General features: G+C 32.7%; 1 protein-coding gene and 1 long non-coding RNA gene across 2 annotated transcripts in view; one reads left to right on the forward strand and one right to left on the reverse strand.

Moving 5' to 3' along the window:
• LOC144848567 (uncharacterized) overlaps positions 1 to 15,246 on the reverse strand; it is a 99,744-nt gene that overhangs the window by 56,604 nt on the left and 27,894 nt on the right. The window lies entirely within an intron of this gene.
• The window catches only part of LOC144848460 (homeodomain-interacting protein kinase 3-like), a 61,608-nt gene that overhangs the window by 39,710 nt on the left and 6,652 nt on the right, over positions 1 to 15,246 (forward strand). The window contains exons 6-13 of the mRNA XM_078705201.1: positions 488 to 616; positions 1,293 to 1,455; positions 2,187 to 2,375; positions 2,732 to 2,884; positions 10,188 to 10,364; positions 13,269 to 13,396; positions 13,498 to 13,630; positions 15,005 to 15,156. Coding sequence (XP_078561327.1) covers positions 488 to 616; positions 1,293 to 1,455; positions 2,187 to 2,375; positions 2,732 to 2,884; positions 10,188 to 10,364; positions 13,269 to 13,396; positions 13,498 to 13,630; positions 15,005 to 15,156 — 1,224 coding nt within the window. The remainder of the gene's footprint in view (positions 1 to 487; positions 617 to 1,292; positions 1,456 to 2,186; positions 2,376 to 2,731; positions 2,885 to 10,187; positions 10,365 to 13,268; positions 13,397 to 13,497; positions 13,631 to 15,004; positions 15,157 to 15,246) is intronic.

Below are 15,246 nucleotides of genomic sequence, written 5' to 3' on the forward strand. Positions count from 1 at the left end.
TATGTAAATATAAGGTCCTGTATTGTAAATATAAGTCATGGATATGTAAATAATAAGGTCTTGCATATAATGTAAAAATATAAGTCATGCATGTAAATATAAATCTTGCATATGTAAATATAAGTCTTACATATGTATATAAGTCATGGATATGTTTAAATAAGGTCATGCATATATGTAAACATATAAGTCTTGCATATGTAAATATAAGTCTTGCATATGTAAACATATAAGTCTTGCATATGTAAATATAAGTCTTGCATATGTAAATATAAGGTCATGCATATGTAAACATATACTGTAAGTCTTGCATTGTAAATATAAGTCTTGCATATGTAAATATAAGTTTTGCATATAATGTAAAAATATAAGTCATGTAACTGTATATGTAATTATCAGTTCTACGTATGTAAATCTACAGAAATTATTCATTGTAATTAATCAATATTTAATCTGTTCTCTTTGTTTTTTGTTCTTATTATTGCAGACGAGAGTTTGTGGATTTATTGAAGAGGATGTTAACAATTGACGCTGAGAAGAGGATCACGCCTCTCGAGGCGCTAAATCACTCATTTGTGACCCTCTCGCACCTCGGAGAATATGCTCATTGTAAACAGTAAGTAAAAGTGACCCATAGGTAACCTCACCTGTTTCTTTTTACGTGCAATTTCCTATGTTTAGAAAATTTATGTGAGTCACTGTGTATGAAATTTTATATGCTATTTATTAACATTATTCATTTTATTTTGCATTTATTTGTAGGAGGTTTTATTTACTATAGTTTTGGTTAGCCAGTGTAGAAACTTCATTATAGTCTTCCACCAAGCTAAATTTAGGACTATCAACCACCCAAAGAAGGCTCTGTCTACACTATTAAACTTTATGTGACAATACAAATGTGATGTGCCCATATATGGACATGATGATGTCATATCACTACCATATTTGGGTATATCACTACCATATTTGGGCATATCACTTTCATATTTGGGCATATCACTTTCATATTTGGGCATATCACTTTCATATTTGGGCATATCACATTTGTTGTCAACCTAGTTGATAGTGTAGACAGAGCTTTAAACTAACTTTTAAATTTATGATTGGAATTCACCATGAATAAAGTGTGCAAAAAACTATTTTCTCAACCTCAGAAGCCACTGCCATATCCTCCCCTCCACGACCCCTGAACTCTCCCATGCCCTCTCCATATCGGTGTTGTGTATTGAATAAGAAATTCATTACTAAAAAAAACGTAATTTCCAAATTCAATTTTATTCAACTCGTTTCAGTATAAAGAAGTCGGCTCAGATGATGGACGTTTGTAAAAGACGCATTCCACTCTACAACATGACAGAAACCATTCAGTCTTCATTCCCAGGATTCAGTGCAACAACATCCAACGCCAACTTAAATGTCGCTATTAACAACCAAATTAATGCGTTCCAAAACCAGGTAAAATCCACCACCACGACAAACATGCCAATGATTATGTTTTTCTTACTGATGCCAGATTTTTCTTTTCTATTTTTTCTGACTTTATTCATATAACATATAAAACACATTATGCACAATGCAAAGATGATATGGTCTGTTAGTTTTATGTATATTCAACTAAATGCAGTTTAGGCATGTGAAAAGCATCATGTTATTTTCTGTTTTATCCAGGCAAATGCCAAACTAATTCAAATTGTCTAGGACTATAGCCTATTGAGAATAGGGAAAAGAAAGTTACTAACAGTAACAGAACTTGTCCAAATTGGTATTAGCCTTCTAGGTCGAAGGTCCTATTTATATTCCATACCTTTTTATGTTCATAATTTAAAACAAATTCAGAGACAACTTGGCCTCCTAACTGTAACCCATCCAGTCTGAAATAAGGAATTTGAAGCCTCTATCCTCTTTAAAGGGTCTTTCACACCTGTTCCGACACGGTTCCGGTCCAACACTGAACCAATTCACGCGGCTACGCAAATATCAATTGGTGCATAGCCGCGTGAAGTGTCGTGAAAATGAAACATTGATGTTCGATTCGCTGGACCGGAACCGTACCGGAACAGGTATGAAAGACACTTTACTAGTGTTCAAAACATGTGTCATCCATCCTTATTTGGCGATTCCCCCTTCCTGCTAAATGTTTCGCTAGATTTCTGATTTTTCTACATATGATTTTGTTTATTATGCAGAGGTCAGCTCAGTCTTTAGCAAGTACCTCTCACCAGACAGCCTCAGAGTTCCCCTTCCTTCAGTATCACCTCCAATCTGGTCCCTACATCCCTTATCAACCACCTCAGATTGCTCAGCGTGTAGCAGGCAATGCACAGGGCTCACAACAACGGAATGGTCAATACCCACGACCGGACCCTTTCCAGCAGGTAAGAGGTCAAAAATATATCTGTTGTTAATGACCTATGTTGTAGTTGCATGATAACCCCCTAAAAAAGTTTGCTAAAATAATACAAAATGTAGTTATTTTGAAATTGTTCTAAAGCTCTGTCTACACTATCAAACTTTGTGACAAAAATGTGATGTGCCCATATATAGACATGATGATTTCATATCATTACCATATTTGGGCATATCACTATCATATTTGGACACATCACACTTTTTTTGTCAAACAAGTTTGATAGTGTAGACAGAGCTTAAAACAGAATTCTTAATTGTGAATTGTATTATTAAGTGGTATATTAATTTGATACTGATGATATACATTGTTTATTATTGTTAGTCTCTGCAGATGTCATCGTTTGTGTGCCCTCCGGGATTGCAAGGCATATCCTCACCCACCAAGCAAGGCTATCCAATCAGAGTGGACAATCCTGTAGCAATGTTACCACAGCAACATCAATCAATAACTATCCAATCACAGGTGTTCAACCAGGTGAGTTCGGCTAAACTTTGTCTGCTTGACATCATCAAAGTGAATTTTGTAAAACCCCAATTAAAGATGTATTGTCACCCTGAAAAATAATTTTTATATTTTTTTGTTGAATATGCCATTTTAATGTCATATAATAGAGAGGTTTCGCAACGCTACGAATACGATAACGAAAACGAATACGTCACGCACATGTATTCGTTTTCGTAAGCCTGCAAAAATCGAGGGCGTCGTCGATCCAAAAAAAAAATGTGACTGCGGTAAATTCGAAGCGCAGCAGGTACGTGTTGCTTGGCTGCCTAGGCCTAGCGTAACATCAAAGCGAGTGAGCACTTTAAAAACTGCTATTTATCAAAATCGACTTGTTATTTTAGTAAATTACTTTTAGTAAATTACTTTCAATAAATCTATAATTATATTATAATCATGAATCGTTCCTGATTCAAATTCAGAATGTGCAAAAATAGATCAAAAACTATACTCGTTTTGTAGTTACGAATATGACTGATGATATTCGTCAACACAAACACGCTTTATGAATATGAAATGGGGATCAGATCAAAAGTTTCATAAATGTATGACGTATCCGTTTTCGTTATCGTATTCGTAGCGTTGCGAAACCTCCCTAATAGTTATCCACTTTGACCTAAAATTGGATCCAAACAAAATTTATTTACCTGAAAAAAACTGTAATTTAAAGCAAAAAAGGGTAAAATTGGCTGCCAGCCAATGGGTTTTTGGTTGAATTTAACCATTTATTATGTTATTTTATAAGTGAAAACAATTTATTTTTTCTTTTTTTTTTACGGAAGTTATTGACTTTGTTAAAACTACAAAATAATCTTTTCAAAGTCTGATTTAATTAATCTTCATTTTTCATGTTTTTTGGGGGACAATAGAATAATAACTACCGGAGTTATTCACCTTAATTTGTTTTTACGTCGATCCCTTTTCCCCATCATCAGACGATATTAAAAGTACGTTTCAGCAAGCCTGTCTCTCTTATTTCTCGCAATAATTGAATATTTATTAAATAGTTTTATTTGTCGCAAATGAGTAAGGTAAACAAATCAAAAGAGAAAATATTTGGTGAGCTATAAAATTCTTTAAATAGAAATTATTTTAATCAGAATATTTCAACTTAAAATTGAAACTTTTTCCGAGTAGTTGTTGTTGCTTTCAGAGTTTGTGTTATAATGAAATACTTCCAGCCCCAGGCAATAAAAATCAGTCTAGGGGTCAAATAATAATTATAGTTAGCACCGTTTTAAATTCAACTGACTGAAAGCTGGTTCATGTCCTTGAAAAAACAAAGGGTAACAAATAATATTAAAGTCTGAATAAATATTGGTCTTTTAAACCTAGATAGATTTATTATTTTTATGTTTCTTTGAATTCTTTAAATCTGAATTTAACTTGAATTTCTATTATCATATAGTTTGTTATACAGTTTTTATGAACTTTTCGAGGTATTGAAAGAAAAGTGTTCACTTCCTGTGACCTAATTAGTTGACCCAGACAGAAATAGTACTGTTGGTCTTTTAAACATAGATAGATATTTTTTTTTTGTGACTTTGAATTATTTAAATCTGAATCTAACTTGAATTTCTCTCATAATATACTTTATTTAATACAATTTTTATGACCTTTTTGAGGTATTGAAAGAAAAGTGTTTACTTCCTGTGACCTAATTAATTGACCCTGATAGAAATAGTAACCAGCATATTAATGCTTCAACAGGTTTAATGTATAGCAATATAATAATTGTTGAATGAAAGTTATACATAAAATATTTTGCATAATTTAAACTGGGTCAATTTTATATAAAAAAGTTGTAACATTTGTATTGGAGGTAAAATGAAATTATTGGATTGGAGAACCAAATTGTACTGTAAAGCTGTTAATATTCAGGTCCCACCTCTCCCCCCGCACCCCCTCCCCCACCCTATAACACAAAATTTATATCCTGGGAAAGCCTGCTTCAGGAAAAAAATGATTGGTAAGCATTTCTTGTAGAAACTGCCTAGAGAGAGGCCTACATCCAGACCAAAAGTCAATACGGGGACTATACCCGGGGATGCCTGTGAAATCAGACATAACGTAAGGAGTGGGATTGTACCCGAGGATATAGATATATGAAAGTGGACTTTTATTTCTAACAATTTTTATCAACAATTTCAAATTTTAATCATGGCTTTGGCTGTCATTTTATTTTGTAAATCGTAAAAGAATATTAGATAAGTCGTAATATCTTTAGATATTTCAAAGTTAGAATTACGTATTTTGTCAGGTCAGTAGATTCTCAGCGTCTGTATCCTGTTATTACCGCTAGGCAACCAACGACTAATAATAGATGCACACAAATTAAGAAAGGATGTCCTTTAGTGCGTTTAGATTGACCAATCATCATCATCAACTACTCATCTCTGCTTGTAAATTAATGTACGGTTTGAATTGCTTTGATAATACATTTTTTAATGTGAAGATTCTGATTTGATAGAGAATATGTTTTTTCGGATATAATTTTCAATGAAATTTTATTTGCAATTTAGAGATTCTGTCAAACATTTTTCTACCACAGTTACTGCAGTAACTGCATATTTTTTATTACAATAACAGTATGATTTTAGTTTTTTTCAATGTAGAAGTTTATGACTCAGTCACTGTAATAAACAGTATGTATGATTATGATTATCTACAAAAAGGCTGGCTAAATAATTGAAACGGATTAAAAATTAAAACAAAATGTAGTTACTGCAGTAACTGCAGTAGAATAACAATCCCTTACTATAGTACTGCTAACAGTAAGTCCTAATAGTAATTCTGTTTTGAAAGAATGCCAGAGTATTTTTTTCTCTTTTTTTTTGTAAAAATAAAAGTCATGACATACTTTAAAACAAAACAATACAAACAACAATGGTAAACATATACTGGCACTTTGACATGGTGGTTGGCATGCTTGCTTGCCAATCTCGGAATTTTGGTTCAAATCCTGGCATGGATTTTCTCGTTGCCAATGCAGTACAGTACATCGCAAATATCTATGACTCATGTGAAAGTTGGTTTGGAAAGCATAGGTTAGTTTCCAATTCTGTAATTGGTGAGTTACAGTAGAAACCTCTATTAAAGGGACACCTACTATATTAGAAAATCTTTCATTCGGAAATATAATAAATTGTGTTAACTGTTAGTATTTCTTGCATTGAATCTGCAGTTTATCAACATATATTGACGACTCTCCTAATTTTAACGTTTTTGTTTATATTGCGCATTCCAATTAAATTAATTTAAAATGTTGTTATAATTTGATAAAAATAACTAGATATATTAGTATGTTGAAATCATAATAAACACAATATCAAGGCACTCTAAAACTGCTAGATTATGCCAAGTATGTTCAGTCAGAGAGATTATGAATTTGGATTATCTGGATTAAAATCTAATCTTTCTTAATCCAAAAGTAGATATACTTCCTAATAAATCCACAAATGAAAAATTGTTTTCTAAATACTGTTCTATATTTAACTTCAAGATAAATGGATGACTTGTATAAAAAGACAGATACCAAATATTAAGGGATCATGTCCAAATAATTCTACTGCAGTAATTGTATAGTGGAATAATTTTGACATGGTCCCTAAAGCCGATTTTCCACTAGGCGAAATTTGTACGCGTGATTCCAAAGAGTCGGCTTATAGTTATACGCATGCATATTCATGTTTCCATCTTTCAAATGCCTCTCTACGCATGCGTATAAGCTGAAACTTTCGATTCGCGCAAACAAATTTCGCCTAGTGGAAAATAGGCTACTTTTGTTATCTTTTGCAATGCTTACTACAGCGTCTAATAGACGTTTGTACTATTTTACATAACTGTATGTTATATTATACAAAAAGCTTAAGTTACATAAACACTCTGAAATTGCTTAAAACTGAAATTAATGCGAAACTTTGTTTGTACATAGATACTATTTTAGAGTTGTAATTACAAACCGTATCTAAACAAGTAGAATTTTTTCTATCTCTCTGAAGCAAAAACTTTGTAGTAGAAACAATTCTCAAGATTGCATTTGCATTGAAGGAAACCATTAAAAAAAACATTACTTGCATACATAATACTGTACATATTTAATTCAACGTTCAGCGCACCAGTGATTTTTTACAGCTAAACGAGTACAATTTTTCTGTACATTTCTCTGAAGCAAAAACTTTGTAGTACAAACAATTCTCAAGTTTGCATAGAAGAACCATTCTGAAAAACATTACTTGAATACAAACTGTACATATTTAACATACATCATTCAACATTCAGCACACCAGTGATTTTTTACATCTATGTTAATATGTTATTTATGATAAAATAAAACGAAACACAATAAATTAAAACGCTGTCGCCACACACAATTTGTATTTTTTTGTTGCTGTCCACTATAACACACATTTACAATGTTGATAAAGATTACATTGTTGCTTGCACTGCATTCTAAACCAGTTCCCAAGTGAACAGCCAATATGGCTTTCATTTCTTAGAGAAAAATCGACATCATGTTACAAATTGGCTTTTGGCAAATAACTGTTCGTGTTCCACGAGTGATGATTTCAAATTAAAGCCATGTATTGTTGTAGCGAAGGTTTTTATTATTTACTTTGGAAAATTGTTTGAGTTTGAAATGGCAAAGGGTTGAACATTATGACTGTACCCCTTTCTGTTGATCCTCGGATGCCGAGGCTAATTAGTAACCAATGATAAGATCATCTTCTCTGCGTCTCATCAACGAAAAATATTTCTATTTTTATCAATGAAGTCAAATCAACCACTTACCGTAGGCAATATTCAAATTTAATCAGTCATTGAATCTTGAGTTTTAATTCGATGTTCTCATTCGTGGTTACATCATTTTCTAGGCTAGAAATGGTTTTGATATGTTTCGAGGATGCTACTGTAAAAGCACAGCCGCTCAGGGGACTGTTTACAGGAAGCCACTGTTGCTGGCTTTAGTAACCCATGGGGCCTAGATGCCAACTAGTAGTATGATAATTATTACCTAATTTTAACTTAGGATTTCTTATTAATATGGGTAATTTTCTTACATAAGTAATAGGTATGTTTTTATATATTAGATTAAATCTTATAATTTAAGAGAGTTAAAATAGTCCGTGATGAGAGAAATTATGAATGAGTATAGGAAAAAATTGTATATGAGTACAGTATAGGAAGTACCATGGAGTCTGGGTACAACATTTTGTGCAGATTTGGGGCTGGGGATTATACAGTACTGGGTTACATCGAGAATTGCAATTTCTTGTGTACATATAGCCTAAATTATGAGATGGCATTTTTATACTTGAGCATGGCAATATACTTTGTCATATGTTATTTGCTTTTAACTCACTAAAACAGCATTATAATAATATTATTTTATGCATACTTTATCTTTGATACTTGAATGTTTAAAGCCTTGTCTACACTATCAAACGTTATGTGATAACAATATGTGATTTGCCCATATATGGACATGATGATGATGTCATATCACTACCATATTTCTGTATCACTACCATATTTGGGCACATTACATTTTTGTAAAACTAGTTTGATAGTGTAGACAGAGCTTAAGGAAGCTTGTGTATAGTCCAGTCACTTCTTGATTTTAAAATTATTTCTAGTACCAACATTGAAATTAGTTTTTAATTTCTAGTATAAGAAAAATAGATTACGTTTAATAATCGTAAATAGAAGCAATCTCAGTTTGATATTTACTGAGAGAAAACTGAATAAAACACTGCGAAGCGCTCGCTGCATTAAATGTATCAAATTAAATTACATTACTTATAGATTATATTCAATATTGATAGTCTTTTATAGTGATATTTCACATCTCTGCTTTGTAATTGAATTTTAACAAGAACAAGTTTTTAAAAAAATATATCTAATTTCGGCTAAATTCAAATAGAGGAGGAAGCCGCCTGTCTGGTCCATGTTGTGTGTAAATGGTCAAAGGAATAACATAGATTCTCTATTTGTATTACTGTTACTGCTCGTCTGTCTAAATTGGTTGTTAAACATCAACAATATAAGAGAATGTTTGTCTAGCAGAGGACAATGTAATGTTAAGTGAGAGGCAAATGGAGAATGATAGATGAATGATACAGTGGAAGAGATCAATTACTGTAGTGAGAGAACCACCATGCAAGACGTTTAAAGCTCTGTCTACACTATCAAACTAGTGTGATGTGCCCAAATATGGTAGTGATATGACCAAATATGGTAGTGATATGACATGTCCATATACTGTGTGGGCACATCACATTTTTGTTGTCACATAAAATTTGATAGTGGATAGACAGAGCTTTAAAATTAGAGAGGCAGATGAATGATTGTAAAGGAAAAGATGACTATTTAGTATTTTGAAAAAAAGAAAAACTTTATTAGAAATAATTTATAGGTAGAAGTAATTTATATTAAATCAACATATTCTTTATGTCTTTGAAATAATATATTCAGTTTTTATCAAAATACTTAATAAATGGTAATTTTGTGTTCTATTTTGTAGAAAGATATTCAGTAATGCTGACCGAATTTTAGGGAAATCATAATGAATAACAATATATTACCCTATATAAAAAAAATCTGACTGTAATACTTTGAGCCCAATGGTTCCGGGAATATCCAGTTTTTGTCTAGATCCCAAAATTGGATATGATCCCATCACGCTATCTGTACTAGTTTAGGAAACAGATTTAGCAACTGTTTTGTGAATACCACAAGCGATCCTAATCACTTAATTTGATTTATACCATTGTCTTGAATGTGACTGTGTGATAGGGCTAATTGCGTATAGTTCTAACACTACTGTTTAAAGATGTATTGTCCCCAAAAAACATGAAAAATGAAGATAATGTAATCAGACTTTGAATATGTTATTTTGTAGTTTTAATAAACTTAATCACTTCCATAGAAAAAACCCCGAAAAAACAATATTTTCACTTATAAAATATAATATTAAATAGTTAATTCAAACAAAAATCCATTGGCTGGCAGCCAATTTAACCATTATTTGCTTTAAATTACAGTTTTTTCAAGTAAATAAATCTTGTTTAGATCCAATTTTTGGTTAAAGTGGATAACTATTTATGTGACATGGCATATTCAACAACAACAATTGTAAAAATTATTTTTCAGGGGGACAATACGTGTACATCTTTAAATAGCAACAATATATAACTTTAGTATTATAGGGGACCTGATATCCAGGGGTCCCTCTCTTACAATTATCATTTATAATTTTCTGTTATTTTCTTTATAGGGTTCTATGTTCAGTGGACAGCAACCAACTCCTGTCATGACCCATGTGACACAAGCCCCACCTAATCCCCACCCAGGTAGCCAACAGCTTGCCCTGTCCATGTCAATGGGAAGTACTGGTGGCCAGCAGACTTGGGCGCCTGGACCATTGCCCCAAGGACAACATGTTTTTATTCGGGTAAGTAGGGTTTGTTCGTGTCTCATAATTTTTTTTATTTATTTTTTTTTTATTTTTATACTGTCAACTCTCCCAGTTTTGGATTCTTTGAAACTCTCCCAAAACCAGACATATTTTTTGAGTTTCAAAATATGGAGTGGAGTTGTGGCTTGGTGGTTATGATTCTTGGCTACCAATTCAAGGGACCTGGGATCAAGTCCTGTCATGTCAGGATATTTTTCCTGATGACAAATTACTCCCAAAGAGTAACTCCACTCTCAAAGACTTGTAATAAGACTTTGTTTATGTAGAGCATTTTGTATATGTTTGTCTTGTGAATTGGATTGCCACCTTTAAGAAGGATAGTGAATGAATTCACTTATAGTTATCCTTGGCAATTTGCCTAAATATAGAAAAGAAAAAAAAAAGAAGAAGAAGAAGAAGAAGAAGAAAGAAAGGTCCAAATTCCGACTTATTAGGCAAGCCCAAACATGTCCGGTATTGGGAGTGTTAACTGTAAAAGTTTATTTTTATTTAGCAGTCTTGAATATAAAATGAATATCAATATTGTTAAATTATAAACCAACATTTTCACACAAAATCATATTATTTCTACTCATATTTTTTTTTATTGATGATTCAGGCATAAAATGATTAATTTCACGTTGTATCCTCTGATTTTTGATAAAATAATTTTTCATTAAATTTCTGACGGATGTTAGTAAATGTTCAATCATTTCATTTACTCATCAATAAATTTGATATAGTATATGACCAATATGATTTCTGAGATGTCATCTGTACTGTATATTCCATCCATGAATGGAGCAGTTATTTCATTTCTTGATGGAGGGGTTGATTTTACGATTGTAGTCCAAGACGAGAAACTGTTAGGCTTGCTCAAAATGTCCGGTTTTCTGAAGTCTGTTTTTCGGAATGCATTTTCATTTGTAAAAATATTTTAGAACCATTCGGGATTGTGAAAGATTTTAGTTTTGCTAGATTTGACTGTATATCCATTTTAAAGAAAAAGATTGTACGTAAATAAGTCAGCCCCTTCTAAACAATTATTTTATGTGCATTATCCTTAGTATAATAAAGAGTTGACCTATATCAGCAATATAAGGTCAAATAATACAACAAATAGATTTACAGACAAATAAACTCCATACAAAAAAAAACAATATATTAATATAATACTGCATCAACGTTTTAATAGGTTTTATCGCTATTGCTAGGGTTTCTATCTTGGATACATATGGTATTTATACTGAGTACTTGAAATTGAATTTTCTCTGTGTTGTTGTCTAGACATTTGCATGGACTTAAACCCAAGCAGGCAATGCGTATAAATCATAGGCCAGTGACTAAATGAATTGTGTATATCCTTAGGCTAGTGTGCAATCATAAGAAGTAGTAAATAGGTCCCTAAAGAGGGTTTTACTGTATAATGTGTAGCTCAGAGATTGGGACATGTTGTTATGTTAGTAATATGTATAATACACACGATCAGCTTACTATAGTGTTAAAAGAATGTTCCAATATTGTCTCCACTCCTAGTAGTAGACATATTATTAAGCCTTGTCTATACTATCAAACTTTATGTGTGATGTGCCCATATATGGTAGTGCTATGCTTAAATATGGTAGTGTTATGACATCATCATGTCCATATGGGCACATCACATTTTTTTGACACATATAGTTTGATAGTGTAGACAAGGTCTTACACAGAACCAACTACCAGTAGTTTTATTTAAAAACAATCTTCTCTGTCCATACCATTTCAAGATGTCCAAACAAAATTGCGATCTTTTATTCTCTTCTTGTCGTCTGCTGGTAGTGGTATAATAATTTTGCGCTAGAAACAATATTATTAAACATACTGAGTCTCTGGAACCAATATTTATATATTTATATATAACAATTGTTTTATTTACTAAGGAATCATGTTTAAAATTATTCTAAAAAAACTAAAATGTTTGTACTGCAATAACATTTGATCCTACTTTGTTTCAATGTGGAGAAGCAGTATAAACAGTGTGTAGAATTATTTTTAAAATTCTTTTAAATAATTACAATTTTAGAGAGTAAACAAAATGGAGTTACTGCAGTAACTGCAGTAGAATAATTTTGACAACATGATCCCTAAAGAATAGAATAATTTGTTTTACTTCACTACTCAATCCACACATTCTGCGTGTTTGGTTGATGTGCCCAAATATGGTAGTGATATGCTTAAATATGGTAGTGATATGCTTAAATATGGTAGTGATATGAGATCATCATGTCCATATATGGGCACATCACATAAGGTTTGATAGTTTGACAGAGTTTTAGCATGTTTTCAAGTAAGACAGAGAGAGGCAAGATATTGAGGCTTAGAAGCCATGTGTATCATTTTAATGATACATCGCAGGCTTAATCAGTACATTTTGTCCTCTTGTGTACATGATAACGGATCAACCAGTCACCGTTGTTTCCTGTGATTTGGTTTCTGTTGATTGAACAGTGTAATCACAGTCACAATTTCACATTGTGGCATATATATAAGAATAAATAATAACTTATAATATTAATAATCATAATATTAATAATAATCATATTGATATTAGTAACAACCAACATTTAACACCCTGTTTATTGACTGCCTCATAAACTTCTACATTCTTCTACAAACAAAAATCATGTATTGTTCCAGTGATCAAATGTAGTTACTGTAGTAACTGCAGTAGAATATTTCTGACATGATCCCTTACTAAACTTAGTTATAAACACAGTTGTTGCAATTTTTTTTTTTATAATTATCAATTTATATGTAAGTGTTTTTTGGCAACATGTTCACTTCCTCTACCCACATGTCAATTCCCAGTTTCATTTTTGATTGCCAAATAATACATTAAGTTTTAATTTATTTTTCTTGCAGCCTACTGCGCCTGTACAATCGTGGCCACCCAGTAACCAAGTTTTCCTGTCACCGTGGCAACAAGGAGCTGCAGCTGTTGCACAGCAACCAGTGATTCCTGAAGCTCAGCCAATCAGAGATACATGGAGGTTAGCGCTATAAAAATTGTTGTTTTTTAAATTTACTTACAATTTGCACATTGCCGTTTTCTAACAATGGGCTTTCGTTTGTTCTATCCCCTCCTTTGCAGACGGCAGTACGTGTCTGCGGCGCCAATGTCATGGCGTTCGTCAGAGGATTCAGGATTTTTAACGGAACCAAGTCCTGCACTGTTCCCGATGGACGTCGGAGAGAGCTCTTCTTTTTATGATCATTGCTTAGAGGTTTGTTGTGTGAAATATTAAAAATCACTTATTATTGGAAAATGCGAAAGGATTTATAGATATATATAATGACATTAAGCCTGCTATAAATGTAAGTGTTTGGTCGATCGTTCAATCTATCGTTATCGTCTGGATTATTTTGCATGAAAAATTCACAAAATTAGTGGAGTCTATGATTGAAGTGGATTTTAGAGGTCTATTATATTCTGTTACTAGACCTGAAGCTCTGTTTACACTATCAAACTAGTTTGACAAAAAAAGTGTGATGTGCCCAAATATGGTAGTGATATGACATCATCATGTCCATATATGGCCACATCACATTTTTTTGTCCACATAAAGTTTGATAGTGTAGACAGAGCTTAAGGTAGACGTTTGCAATGTGAGATTCATGAAGGCTAGCCGAGACCTATACCCGGATTATAAAGGCTATGTCAGACTGCTTAAAAGGTCTTGTAGCCTACAAGACCAGGTCTACATTCATTGTAGCCTGGTGTAACTCTATCACAGCTTGTATGCTTAAGCCTAGTATACTCCAGCACACTTTCCCAAATGTTTATTTGTGAATTGGATAAGTTTGTGGTATCTGTCCACATAGTCACAAAGCTCAGCAAACTAGTTTGTCAAAATGGCATAACTTCTGGAAATTAGGTTTGAACTGGTCTACACTGGAAAACTTGTCTTGCCAAACTGAAATGTTGCTGAACTAAAGTTTGGTAGTGTACACTAGGTTGTAGGTAGTAGTAGTAATAGTAGTAGTAGCATATCGTAGAAGGTTGATCTGCATAGCTGTATGGTTTTCTCGTAAGAGACCATGTCAAAACTGGTCTACTGCAGTAGCTCCACTTTTTTCTGTTTATACAATTATTTAGTTTGTTTTGAGTGGGTAATCATACACACTGTTAAAATTGCATAGTTACTGCAGAAACTGCAGTATAATAATTTTGACATGAACCCCAAGGTCTGAGCCCTTGTTAACTCATGCGTGTAAAGAAATTTGGTTAAAAACCCACTTAAAATCTATGGCAGACTATAAAAAAAATTGTAAAGGAAATTGCACACTTCCTACCAATACATACGGGTTATTTTAATAATGTATGCACGACCCACTATATTTATTCCCAAAAGCATTTCATTAAATATAATTTTATTTTATTAGTAAATTGAAATTATTATACATAAAATTTAGATTTTGTAGAAATTATTTCAAAACCAAAATGATGGTGGGTTATTGGGTTTTTGTGATTGTCGCAAAAGAAATGTTATTGAATAACAAATTCAATACTTTATTATCCCACACAGGTCATTTAAAAAGTGTACCAATTTGTCAGAAAAAAAAAATTTGCTTATTGTACTTCTTTTCCATCATTGTAGAGAGGTGGTATTACTTCCGGTCGCCCTGTACCAATGCTCCAGAGTACACCACATCAAACCTTAGGCCTGCCACCAGCCCACGTTTCAAGCTTGCAGGCACCAACATATAGAGGCAACCAGGCAAGACCTGCCCGCAAACTACCAGGCCAAGGGTAAGTAATCCTAAGCCTAGATATTTCTTTTTACTAATAATAATATGATAGATTTTCTTTGTTAAGACCTGACCATCTTGTCTATTCCTA

Source organism: Antedon bifida, chromosome 7 (genome assembly GCF_963402885.1).
Source record: "Antedon bifida chromosome 7, ecAntBifi1.1, whole genome shotgun sequence".
Classification (NCBI taxonomy): Eukaryota; Metazoa; Echinodermata; class Crinoidea; order Comatulida; family Antedonidae; genus Antedon; species Antedon bifida.